Raw genomic sequence first — 14,190 nt, forward strand, 5'->3', positions numbered from 1 at the left:
AACTATACTATGTACCTGACATTTACTATACACCTGAAGGAAACCAGTTGAGGACTAAATTTAAGAATTAATTTTCACTTTTTAACAATATCTGCAAAGTGCAATTAGGAAGCAGATTTTTCGCAGCCTGCTTTGACCACCCAGATTTTGATTAGTTTATGATTAGCCAGCAAACAAAGCCAGCAAGCAATATCATTTGCTTCAATCTGGCAGCAAGCTCATTAATAACCATGTCCATAGGGTCCTAAATGATTTGCAGCCAGCATACAGAAATGGGGACTATAGCTTATAAACGTAGCACAGTCTTCCACTAGCTATCAGTTTTCCAAAACTATCTGTGAAGGATCTGCAAACACATGGTCAATCATTCTGATCTTACCCAGTGGCCTTTGAGGCCAGGGCAGAGCTTCGAGACAGTCTGGCATTCACTTCAATGATGCAGTATTCCATTGAGGTAGGATGAAGGGCAAATTGAATGTTGCATTCACCCACAATGCCCAGGTGGCGAACAACATTGATTGAAGAACGTCTCAACATCTGAAACTCTGCATTGGAGAGGGTCTGGGCAGGGGCTACGACAACCGAATCACCTGTACATCCAAGCAACACGTGTTATTTGGTAGCTTATCTAAATAACTAACTTTAGTGACTTAATCTATTTGTGTAATACAAGACAGAGTTTAGTCTAAGGGTTTGTGGGGAAAATAATTGTCTCAAGGCAGTGCATTGCTCCAACACATTATTTACAGAAACCCCTCTAACCTTTCCCAAGTTCATCTAGCTATCAAGGCTTCAGTCATCTACTTACCAGATTCACATTAACTTCTTCAGTTTCTTCTCTTCATCTCAAAATCTCTCTCTCTCTCTCAAGTTCTCCCTTCTACAAACATCATCTCCTCTTCACCCAGACTGACTCATTCATCTGTTTTCCACATCTCATCCCTTCCCATTGTCTTACTCCTCTCTAGTCATAGCCCTTGCATCTTCGATCTCTTAATCTTTAGTCTCCAATCCTTCTGCCCACAAACATTCTCAGGCTTCTACTGGCTCAAGAAGCCTGTCCCCCTACATTATTAATCACAAGAACATCTCTCTCATTTTTTACATGACTAAACTTCTTTAAAGTTTCCCAAGTCATCATCTCTCTCATTGCCATATAATTCTTATCAATATGAGTCCCATAACCAACTTTGCATTAAAACTGTCTTCTTGAATATTCAAAACCCCACATTAAAATCCTAATTCTTGACCTTTCATAGCATTTGATATAACCAAAACCAAAACTCTTTTATAAAATATTTTCTTGTATTGACTTACTTGTTTTCTTTCTATCACTCCCTTCTTTTTCTTAAACACTAACCCTTCCTCTTACTCCTGCACTGTAAATCTAAATAGTTCCTAAGTTCAGTCCTTGAACCTATTGTCTTTCTTTCTATGCCTACGTCCTTGAATACTTAGTCTATGCTTCCAGCTTCAATTATTTCCTTCACACGAATGCCTGCCAATGATTTTATATCAGCTTTTTTATTTCTATTCCCCTTTCTTGAATTCCAGCTCCACATTATCAACCCTCTTCTTGAGAATTCCACCCATGCTTTCATAGCTAATATTTCTGAACCCTAAGTTATCATTTTTGTCCTCTTGTCTAACTAGTTTCTCTTCCAAAAAAAAAAAACTATTTTACCTTTTTCTATTACTTGTGGCTATTTTCTCATTCACTTGGTAACTAATACCCTCATCTGATTTAAGCTGTCTTAACCTCATTTCTTACTTCTCAACACCAAGTCTTACATATTTTACCATCACTACATTGTTTATATTTGACTTCTTCCTCAAATGAAATCAGGATAATACATGACTTATTTCACAGTGTTTTTGTGAAGATCAAACATGAGATCAAAATGAGATTATTTTCAATATTGTGAAATACTATTTTGTGTAAAATATTATCACTAGTCAGTCAGCTAAGAATAGTAGTTTAATGAAAAGAACTCAATAAAGGTGGCTATGGGTCATCAGAAGCGTGAACGCAGGCATTACTATTATTCTTGAAGATTCTTTGCCTACCTGTATGAACACCCATGGCATCAACATTTTCCATGTTACAGACAGTGACACAATTGTCATCGGCGTCTCGGACCACTTCATATTCTATTTCTTTCCAACCTGTCACTGACCTCTCCACCAGAATCTGGTTGGTCATAGCAAAGGCCTGGAAGTTGGTGACACAAGGTATCAAAGAGTAAGGAAAGGTTCTAGTTTAAACATGGATATTTGGCACAGTGCCCTGGCCTGAATCCCGGTCAGCATCATGGTCTGAGGCCTAGTCTCCATCCTCCTCAGTGCTCCAGAAGGCACAATGTGTCAGAAAATCAGTGAGGTACTAGGAATAGCATCCTGCAGTGAATATGCTTGATTTACATTATTGAGGCTTGCCATTCAAAGTGCTGATATGACATTAAATCAAACTAATTTAGGAAAAAGAGAAAATAATTGAGCAATCAGGCAGAGGGAAATGGAATTATTTCAGCAGCAAGGCTTCTGTGAAACCAGAAAATGTGATAAGTGCGAATAAATATGGAAAAATAAGTCTAAAGACTGGTTTTCTCTAAAATAGCTGAGAGTGCTTTGTACAGTGACATACACAATAAAAGTCAGTTGACGTTGATGAGGAGAAGAAAGGAGATAATGATGGTTGTAAACAGTTAGCCAAGATGGCATACGAAACTTGGGAATTAGAAGAATCATATGCAACTATTATTATGGTTAATCACTGCCTAAGTGCTTAAATACCCTGAGTCATATATCATGTATGCCTGATTAAACAGATATGAATTAGTATAATTATCATTTCATATTTACTGAGTATGCACTGGTGGGTAGAATACTGAACCCAAAATATGAAAGAGGAAGTCTTTGACCTTAGGACATTTGGTGGCTGAAAATCCAAGACAGAAATGTCCCTTTGTCTCATAATGTTTTTGATTTGTAATAGCAGTGAGAAAGGAAGAGAAAGTAACCAGAGAAAGTACTGTGAATTTTTTCAAATTATTAGCAGGCAGTATAATGAAATAATAACTCAATGTTAGTTTTTCTTTAATGTGTCTCAACACTATTTGTTTAACCTCAGTCAACACTATAGGATTCACCATGTGCAATGGAAAATGTAACACATTTGTCCCCACAGCTGCCTATGATGAGGTTTTCAAAGTGGTTAGGAAACTCTGTAACCAGCATTAACAATTTCATAATGATTAATTTGTCATTGGGATTGCATGCTAAAAGAGGAAATCTGTGAAACAAAGGGTATGAATTTCAGAAAGCTTTTTGCATTCTAATAGACTAGGCTGGATGTTTGGACACAAGGACAACTGAGATCAAATGAGAAGTTGCCTCAACTTCTTTCTTTCCAGCCTCAGATTTTATGCAAAAGACTAAGACCTAGATGAGTTACTGCAGCTTCTGAAGGTGGTAAACATAATATCAAGAGAATAAGGGGTAGCTTAGGAAATAATGATACAAAATAACTATTTTCAAGGGAAAAGCTAGGTTTTCAACAAAAGAAAAACACTCAATGCCCTACTGATTATTTTAGAGGAATTGTAAATCATTAAAATTTATCCCATCCCCAAATTGCTTTCATTGTAAATGTTTTTAAACAATTCAGTGTTCAGAATTTTTTTATACTGTAAAATATATATTCTTAATAAAGAATAAGTACACATTGTCACTACTGGGAGTAATAATGAGATTACTAATACTAAAAATATTGGAAACATCTAATATTCTAGAAAAAATTACTTCTATAAACCTATCTTTTCTTTAAATATATGATTCATAAGTCTAGAATGGAAACAAGAAATACTGATATTGATATATTGTCCTTTTTTATTTCTTTTGGCAACTTTAGAAACACTAAATCCAACTTGTTGACATGTAAGTTTGTCATTATAGTTATCTAAATATATTTAATTTTATTTATCTGTTCTCAAAATCCTATGTCAACAACTCAAGGGCCGCATTTTGTTTCTCTCTAAAAAGTAAGTAATGATAGATACAAGCTGTGCTTGGTATTTACTCAGCATTCCCCGAAATAGCTCTTATAATTCTGTCAGATTCACTTCCATGACCATCATGTAAGTTACATGGGTCTCTTGACTGCACACGCACTCATTCATTCAGCAAGAAATTATTGAGACCCCATATCACCAGGCATCGTTCTATTCGGTGAGAAGAGAGTACACACAACCAACAAAAAACTCCTTATCTAATAAAAAGAAGCATACATAAGCAGGAAAGAAAACAGTTCTAGCAAGAACGTCGAGAGCTCACCAAGAAATTTGGCTAATGCTGTGCTCCAATGTCAATAACTGCACTGCATTTCCCTTACAAAGGTACGGTCTGTTGGATAACACTTACAGAAAACATGACGGTGGTTTTAATAGAGAAAAGGTCATTTCTCATCTACATAACTTTCTCTAACTGAAAGGGTTTATCAAATCAGTTTTCTTGATTGATAAGAATTTGGTCTGTGAAAACACATACCTTTGTGCTGAGGTCCAGTAATGTCTCCTTATTAGGACAGATGCCTGAGCCTAACCCACCCAGAGCATAGGCAGAACGGATCATCACTGGATAGCCGATGGTGTCTGCTGCTTTCAGGGCATCCTCAATCTGTCAATGAGGAAAACTCAAAGTTTGAAAAGCTGACCACACTAGCAGAAAAGACCACACCAACAGAGTCTAGCATTTGAGATAAATCAGTTTATTTGGGAAGAATCATTATAGAAACGTTGTATTATTGCTTCATTTCATTCTGAAGAACAAGTGTTGTTTTACAAATTTTAAGTAAAATTCTAGGATTTTTTTTTCATACTCACTGAAAGTTTTTCTTTCATCTTTCTGTTATAAATTTTATTTTGCCATATAAAAAATAAAACAATGGCTGAAGCTGAAATCATCGTTAATTTGAGAATGGGAGCCATATTGAATTTTTAAATTCAGTTTAAAAGCCTTCATCTCTTCATGATACAAGGATTTCTACTGCTGAAACTAACTTGGTATTCTTGCAATAGGCCATTAGGAATACTATATAGAAAGAGTTTTCATTTTTCAAGTTCAGTCAGAGAATAGTCCCAGAAGCGTAGATTTTTTTTTTTAACTTACAGAATACAACATATGGTGGCTATATTTTTCTGTCATGGAATATTATTACACTACCAATGGGAGTGTAATTACACCTTTCCCATATGCCTGTTTCGCATCCTGAGGAAGCAAGGACATAATTAAATCTGGCAATGAAAGAATAAATGTATGGCAGGAGCTTTCCAAATGTTCAGCAGAGTTATCCCGGGACTATTCCTGACTGACAGCTCTGAAACATTGTATGTACTTGTGAGCATTCTTTTCTTAAAACCGCACAGCCCATTTTCCGTCGTCCCGGCAATAGTTGCCCTTTTCCCTCAAGATTTGCCTATTTTTGCAATAGGGAAGTTGCATCAAAAACTGCCTCCAGAACCCCAACTTTATTGAATATATATGCCTGAAATCAGGAATAAAGTCAGGGACAAAAAACAGATATATATCAAGCCAAATTTGTGTTGGTGCCTCATAATAGCCTATCAATAGGCACAGGCTATGATAGAAAGTGATTAACAAAAACACAAAACAATTTATCCTCTCCAAACACCTAATCTACAAGTTTTTCAGTCATGAATCTTATTGATTAGATCCAATGGCTTTTTTCTAGATAATTTCATTTTTAAATGTTTATTCCATTCTAACAAGAAAATTTCAATCCAATCATTTCCCATTTGCAGGTCATTCCCATCTACAAGATGTGTGACTGGTCCCAGAAAGAAAGTAAAAATCACTTTGGCATTGTAAATTTACATGGTTCTTTGTTTTATTTAATTCAGGAGATCTGATATTCAGTGGCACTTCAACCACTGATAAACCACTTCCTCTCTGGGCTTTTGCTTCCCTTTTCATAAAATATGACTACCTCTCCCAAATACTGTAGCATGGAAGGCTGTAATTAACACAAAAAGTCTCTGAGATACTAACACATTTCTGGAAGAAATTATATGTATATATAATAATTTAGCTATTATTTTCAGGTATGACAAATAACTCTCCCTATAAATGTAAGACAAACAATGGCCTTGTTTCTCCAGAACAAAGATTCCTTACCGATTCCACCGCAAAGCTTGGAGCAATCTTTTCATTAATTTCATTTAGTTTGTCCGAGAACAGCTGCCTGTCTTCTGTGGCCATAATGGATTCAACCGAGGTCCCCAGGACTTTCACGCCATACTCCTTGAGTACACCTCTCTTGAATAGTTCCACTCCTATGGAAGAACCAAATATAATCAATTTTTAGAATCTCGAACTCTGATGTCTTTCTTAACAGATACCTGAATACAACTTTTTTTTTTTAACCTAAAATGAACTCCAAAGCCACCACAGTCTACAATAAAATTGTACTTAAGGTAAAAAAAAAAAAAAAAAAAAATTGAAAGAAATTCTGAAGACATTCTAGCAAAATATTTGCTGGTGGTATTATTACTTATATTACCACTTTCTCCACATGATTTCTATTATTCTTATTAATCAAAATCATAGGATACAGTGAACTTCTAGATTTTAGTATATTTCCATTCTTTCTATGATCCATTCCTATACTGAGATTCTCTTATTTAAATAATCCCAGTGATGTGGATCTCTATATGGGTTAAAAATAATCAAAATAGTGTTTCCATTTGCGTGCCACTTAACTTAAGCTAAGATTTTTATATTTGACTTACAAATTACATCACCAACTGCTTACCCCAACTAGCTAATGAGATTCTCATTCATTATCTAGTTCCAAAGATTTGAAGCACTGTAAAAAGGACAGAGTATTGGACTTACCAGATGCATGAAGGGATTGCAGAGAGACTAAACTGTGTTATCATGAAAATATATGTGAAAGCCAAATGCTACAGGGCCAACACATAAGAGCACAAAGCATTTAATCAATGTTAATTCTCATTTTTTATTCATGGTAGTTCTCAGTGTTTCTCTGGTAACACAGAAAAGCAAATTCCTGAAATGGAGGAGGGAGACCTCACTTCGCCGCCCCAGAGCATTCAAGTAAAAGGTTTCTTTTTGTATCTTAGCTGTTCTGTGAAATAAACCAGTAATATTTATCACATGACATTTTCAGGTGGCTGTTTGCTAATGGCTTCCTCACACATTAAAGAAAGAAAGGCTTTTATGAACACACAGAGCATAATTGTTAGATGGATTCAAACAAAAAATATTACACAGAAGTACCTGGGCTGAAACTCTGCAGTTAAGCCAAAAAGAACTCACCACAGTTCAGAGCTGTCTGGCCACCCATGCCTAGAATTAACCCATCTGGCCGCTCCGCCTTGATGACCTCTGTGACAAACTGAGGGGTGATGGGGAGAAAGTAGACAGTATCTGCTTGCTTTAAGCCCACCTCGTTGGTCTGCACCGATGCAATGTTTGGGTTCATCAAGACAGTTTTGACATTTTCTTCCTGAAAAAACAAAAGGACACAGAATCTGAACATATAGTCTAAAGAAGAGAACGACTATACTCAAACAAACGGTTTGTATTAGGAGACAAAACTTATAGATCATTCTGTGGGCTGCAGAGATCAGTAATAGGACTAGGAAGAAAAAGAAAGACTAACGTTTGGTGAAAGGAAGGAAAAAATTGCTTGAAAACAAAACTATCCAAAAAGAACTGGCTGCCCTATGTGGTTCACCCTGAATTCCTTGCCACTAGAGGCATCAGGCAAAACTTAAGATAACGTCTATAGAATTTAACTAGAGGTCTACAAATACTGCTGAACTTCATAGCTCAATTGACCTTAAAAGACTAAAGAGAATATCTTAAAAACTTTGAAATTAGTAAACTATAAAATAGAACCACAGGCAACATCAAAGAAGCCTCCCTTTGCAATGTTTGTCAGAGACCAACACGGAATGTACTTTTAAAATGCAGGATGATGTGCTCCCTTGCTGGAAGCATCAGGAGCCTTCTGCTGAATTCCATCCTTTTATATTTTAATGCCTGCCTTAGTGCTTCAACAAAAAACATTATACACTGTGTATACATGTTATATTAATAGAAAATGACCAAATGGAAAAAAATAAAATAAAATAAAAATTTCTGTGTGTGTGTGTGTGTGTGTGTGTGTGTAAAGGTATTCATAGCCCTATCTTATGCCTCACATCTGCAGATACCTCAGAAATAATTCTTCATGTAAGCTATGAAGGATAATAGCTTTATAAACCAGGATGAGTGTGACACTTAGCAAAATAATTATTATAAAATATGGCCATATGGCTCTTATTATTTTACCTATTACCATGTCAATTTTGAACACTCCTAAAACATCAACAAAATATTCAGATGAAAGTATAAAAATCATCCTTGAAAGCCCTACATGCCCTTGGGGGAGAATCTGAATAAAATATTAAATATATTTCATATTACTTTAAATTCAAATGATGCCTTAAAACTTATAATCTACTTTTTTATTAATTTATTTGATTTTTATACCCAGACTACAAGAGAAATTTCTACCTCACAGATGAAAAAATTGACATTCAATAAGGTTAAATGACTTGCTAAAGACCTGATAAATGGCAAAATTAGGGCTCTAATCCAAGTCTTATGATTCAAGTTCTATGCCCTTTCCTCAATATGAGTCATCTCTCAAGAGTTTAAGAGAGTGATTTTAAAAAAGTATGATTAATTTTTTTGAACAAATACACACAAATAAGCAAATGCATTTAAAATATGGGTTGGAACTTAAATAATTAAGTCTAAACTGAGAACATGTCATCAATAGAACTTACAGAAGGTCTAACTACTGAAGAAAAGCACCGACAGACTTAAGTATTTTCCTGTACAAAGAATATAGCTATTTTCCTATACAAGGAATATAGCTACTTTTGTAAATCAAATTACATAAGTAAAGTTGCATAAATGACTGTGATGAGTGTTTATACATTTTAAAACTTAGACATAATTTCAAACTATTTTAATAAATTTTCTAACTTTTTTCTAATATAGTTCTGGTTATAATACATGCACCATCTGATTATTTTAAAATATTTAGTTCATGAATTCATTTCTACTAACTTCTTAATCACAACACCTTATCTAATAATGCCTATTCTTCAGTTAAAATGTATAACTTCACCTAATGGATGTAAAGCACGTAAAAAAATACAAGCTATGAAAATACTAGTCCTTTATAAAACTACCAAATAGGATTTAAAAGTATGCTAATTAAATGTATTTACAAGCCTTGAATGTACTTACATTGTTTTCTAACCAATCTAAACCATTGGACATCCTCTAATTATACGAAGAGAAATTGAATCGTACTACAATAAAGTAAAGTAGTCCTTGAAAATGTGCACAAAAAACACATGTGCATGTGAGTGTATACACCTATGCATGTATGGAGAAGAATATTAAAAAATAAAAACAAATGGGAAGAAGAGTAAGGTAATTGGGGACTGCATTCTGTTTTTTTCAACAGACATCTGTCAGGTGAAAATCTTCATCTACAGCATATTGAATAAAACAAAAAGAAAAATTCTGGCCAATTATTTTTCTGTGTTTGTTGCCCTAGTTTCCCGCCACCTTCAATGCGTTGCTTTCTCCTAGCCAGGTCTCTGGTGAACGGATTTATACTGCAAAGCCAGAGGCAAAGTCACAGAAGAGCTCACATGGCCACTGGATGGCTGATTAGCACCAAAATAGGGATATCCAAGGAAATGAGGACACCAAAGAGATACCAGATTAGCTCCTTAATAGAAATACAAGTACAGTGAATTTTTTCTAAAGGTTTATTTTGCTATAACAAAGAGTTGGGGAGATCTTGAAAGACTTTGAAGAAACAGGAAGGGTGTTCTTCCCAACGTGAGCATCAAATCCTCTTTTTCATGTAAACATCTGCCAAATCATTCTGGTCGGTCATCCAGCCCAAGTCACAGATGGGGAAATTGGGTCCCCTAGCGACAGATAATTGGGTCCCCTAGCGATATCTATAGCTTGGACAAAAGGCACTGATGCCTTTGCTCTCTCAACTGGATCTTGCCATTTCAACCATAGATGCCTGAAGCATCCTGTAGAGCATTCAAAATATCTTAGAGCCCAAATTCCCTCTTTCACACAAAACACAAGTATATTTTAAAAGCTCACTGCCTCAAAAACAACGAGCAACATCTGTAAATGTGGCTTTTTATGTTTTCGGTATAAATAGGTGGTAACATAGATAATTTTGGAGATCATGCCAAAGTTCTTGATTTGCAGGCGTGAAAAAGTTTAAGAAAGTTAAAATTTTTGCCTGTGATCAAAGTTTCTTTAATGTAAGATGTGTAAGGAATAGTTAAGGATATCAATTATAGTGACTTTGAAAGGAGGTAGTGTCATAAATCTAAATTATAAAATACTAATTGGACCCATTAAAGGAGTATATTAATTCTTACAAAGATCTCTCACCTTCATGGCTTTTACGGCTTGTGATCCTGAGTAGTCAAATTCACCTGCCTGACCAATGGATAGACCTCCTGATCCTAGGATAAGGACTTTGGAGACCTGTAAGCAGTAAGAAAATGACATTGCTTTGATTAGGAAGATGGGGGAAATAGGCATTTTCAAGAGTGGAGAACTCAAACTATATTTTCTAAGTTTACATGGTGATTTAAAGTACAATATTTTGAAAAATATGTAATATGTGAGGAAAAAGACTAAAAATTTAAACATTTCTAATTTCAAAGCAATTTCCAAAGTTCATGAAGCTTTTTTCATTTAAGTGAAAAATTGTGAGAAGAGGTCTACATTTTATTCAAAGATATATAAGTACCTAAAAATAATTACATAAATATATATTTAAATATATATGTATATATTTAAATAAACACACACACACATATATATATATATATATATATATATATATATGATAAGAATCTCCCTAAAATTTAAATGTATTCCATTCAATATTCCTTGGTTTCCTTCTGGACAAAGGAGACCTGGGCTTTCCCTAATGGACAAATGAAAACATAGAAGGCAAGGGGACATGGATACACCTGCATATTCACATTTTTGCCTTACAGTTCAGTGCCAGAAATATTTAAAGATAATGCAATAAGATAAAGCTCATATCTTGGCAACATACTGAACTTCTACAGACTGTTATGTGACTCCAAGGAAATAATGATACTGCTTAGTTTTGAGCCACAAGTGCCAAACCCTTCAGAGAAGAAAGATACTCCTGCTCACTGCAAAAGACAAGGACTTGGGAAAATTGGTTTGCCTCAACAAATATTTATTGGATTCCTGCTACATGCGAAGACACTGTGGAATCTCAAACTGTGTCTTTTTCCTCACCATTAACAAAAAGATACACATCTGAAGAACATGAGTTGATATTCTGAGAAAAACACTATACTGTAAGTACATTGCTTTCTTTGGCTACTAAGAATCCACATTCCACATTGAGTGGGTAAATTACCTCCAATCTTTCCATCTCAGGCAAAGAGGCTGCCATGGAAATCCTTAAAACAGAGCATCCAACTCAAATTATCATTTTAATAAAACATATAATTCAATTATTTTATTTATAAAAAGAGTCAATACGTATATATATATATACTTGAAAATACATATACACTCTTCTAAATTTTATATAATAATGATGTGGGTATGTGTGTGGTTTAACTATGAAGGAAATGGGTAGAAACCTTAACATATTAACATATGTATTTAAATAAATAAGGATTCAAGTCTTGTGCTATAGTAATCCTTATCCATTTGCTTTTTAGAGGTAAAATAGTATTATTCTATTGAATAATAACTCTTCTCATTGAAACAAAAAATGTTCTATCATCAATAATGATTCTGTAATCTGAACTGTATCTCAAGCGTACATAAGACTATAGTTTATTAAGTAATGAAAAATGTGTCAAATTTGAAACTAAAAGCCTATTCTTTATTAAATTATTGTATTACAAATTTTCTAGAAGTAAACTGTAAAAGATTTTATATCAAAACAGGAAAATTCCATCAAGAACACGCAAAATAATTAGATGCTAAAATGATGAGTAATTACCATATCACTAATCATCTCTTACAGACATTAAAATGGTTAACATCATTCACCTAAAAAAATTATCATATGATAGAGAAAATAAAAAATACGTAAACCAAAAAGAAGCCCGCATATACTGACCTCCACTCGAGAGGCAACCAGTGCTGGCTTTGGCAGAACCGATGTGATTGTGGTACCTTTCCCTTTTTTTATCAGTGAGAAAAAAGAATCAAACAGGTACTAGAAAAAAATAGAACCAACAAGTTAGAAGCTGCAAAACTCATCAGGTTACTAGATAAAACATAGTATGGCCAGTTAAATTTGAACTTCAGATAAGTAACAGATACTTTTTTTAGGGTAAGTATTCATATGCACTATTTGGTTTTTGTTTTTCTGCCAAATTGGCAGACTAAATATTTACTATTATAAGAATTAGATCAAATAAACATTTCTCATTGTTCACTTCAAATCCCATCAGAAGAAAGTTTTCAGCAGACAGTGAACATTTCAGATAATGCCTTCTGAGGATGTCAAGTTTTCATTCCCTTAATTAGGGGTTATTTTCTTCTAAATGTTTTCTTCTACAACGTTTATTTATTTTTGGGACAGAGAGAGACAGAGCATGAACAGGGGAGGGGCAGAGAGAGAGGGAGACACAGAATCGGAAACAGGCTCCAGGCTCTGAGCCATCAGCCCAGAGCCTGACGCGGGGCTCGAACTCACGGACCGCGAGATCGTGACCTGGCTGAAGTCGGACGCTTAACCGACTGCGCCACCCAGGCGCCCCTAAATGTTTTCTTCTAAATAAAACTCCAGTTATACAAAAGAAATTAAAGCTATATTGCATATATGTCCTAAAGTTCAAAATAACTGGATTTTGAAAATTTCTATCCACTCTAAAAATATCTCTAAAGTTTATTCTTAGCTTTACCAATGAATTTACTTCCATTGTTTCACTAGACATGACAAATTTCAACAAAAATATTCATTTGGTAGCTTCGGCAGCACAAAGAAAAAGGATTAAGTACTACTGAATGTTGCATGCCTTAATTTCAATGTTCCTAATCTGATGTACTAATATAGGCAAAATATTTAAATTTTAAATAAAAAGAAAACAGTATTCACCATGCATTAGGCAATAGTGTATGTCACCAAATTTTCCTTATGCTTTTCATCATGGGTAGGTAATGGTATACTGATTTGGGCTATTAAGAATCATTATTTCCTGGGATGCCTGGGTGGTTCAGTGGGTTAAGCGTCCAACTTCAGCTCAGGTCATGATCTCACAGTTTGTGAGTTCGAGCCCTGCGTTGGGCTCTGTGCTGACAGCCCAGAGCCTGGAGCCTGCTTCAGATTCTGTGTCTCCCTCTCTCTCTGACCCTCCCCTGCTTGCACTCTCTCTCTCTCAAAAATAAATAAACATTAAAAACATTGTTTTTAAATCATTATTTCCTGATAATATTAAAAAATAAAAAGCATAAATATCTGAAAACGCAATTCACAGGTGAGAAAGCAGACTTTACAGAGGGAAAATTCTGATTCTCTTCATTTTACCTAGGTGCCTTTTCTGAGAATATCTGCCGACAAGGAAGAACTGTCAGCATGACTAGTGGAGGCCTTAGAGTGTGGGGGAGGAAGTCACACCAGACTTTCCAGACTTTTGTGAGTGTCACCAGAAGCTTGTGTTTGGAAAGATGACTTTGAACACTGAACCAAAAAGTCACACACAAAAATAAAAACATTTAAATTAAAAACAAAATTCTTCTAAGCATTCCTTGTGGTTCTCTTCTTAAGCCATCTGACTCACATATATGTGCATGCACGCCCTCTCCGCTCCCTCATACCCCTGCCCTTCTTCCTTCTCCCGCTGCTGTTTATTCTCCCTTCCTGGCTATACAACCAGTTGCCATAGGGATTTTTCTGAAGTCACAGATGGGGGATTAAAATTTCATTTCAGTTATGAGAACAAGAGAGCAAGAGGGAATTCATTTGCATAGTACAACCATTGTAAATTTCAGAACTAAATATATTAGAATGATAATGATTTAAGTAAAAATAGCATCACA

At 34.9% G+C, this 14,190-nt stretch overlaps 1 protein-coding gene across 1 annotated transcript in view; it reads right to left on the reverse strand.

Annotated features, from left to right (window-relative positions):
* CPS1 (carbamoyl-phosphate synthase 1) overlaps positions 1–14,190 on the reverse strand; it is a 127,533-nt gene that overhangs the window by 72,109 nt on the left and 41,234 nt on the right. Inside the window, exons 12-18 of the mRNA XM_047084849.1 lie at positions 12,266–12,364; positions 10,534–10,629; positions 7,357–7,546; positions 6,193–6,350; positions 4,546–4,674; positions 2,068–2,212; positions 380–590 (exon numbers count right to left, since the gene is read on the reverse strand). Coding sequence (XP_046940805.1) covers positions 380–590; positions 2,068–2,212; positions 4,546–4,674; positions 6,193–6,350; positions 7,357–7,546; positions 10,534–10,629; positions 12,266–12,364 — 1,028 coding nt within the window. The remainder of the gene's footprint in view (positions 1–379; positions 591–2,067; positions 2,213–4,545; positions 4,675–6,192; positions 6,351–7,356; positions 7,547–10,533; positions 10,630–12,265; positions 12,365–14,190) is intronic.

The sequence above is a fragment of the Lynx rufus genome, unplaced genomic scaffold, assembly GCF_022079265.1.
Source record: "Lynx rufus isolate CCGP_SWC_20201006 ecotype Redwood Valley unplaced genomic scaffold, mLynRuf1.p SCAF_2, whole genome shotgun sequence".
NCBI lineage: Eukaryota > Metazoa > Chordata > Mammalia > Carnivora > Felidae > Lynx > Lynx rufus.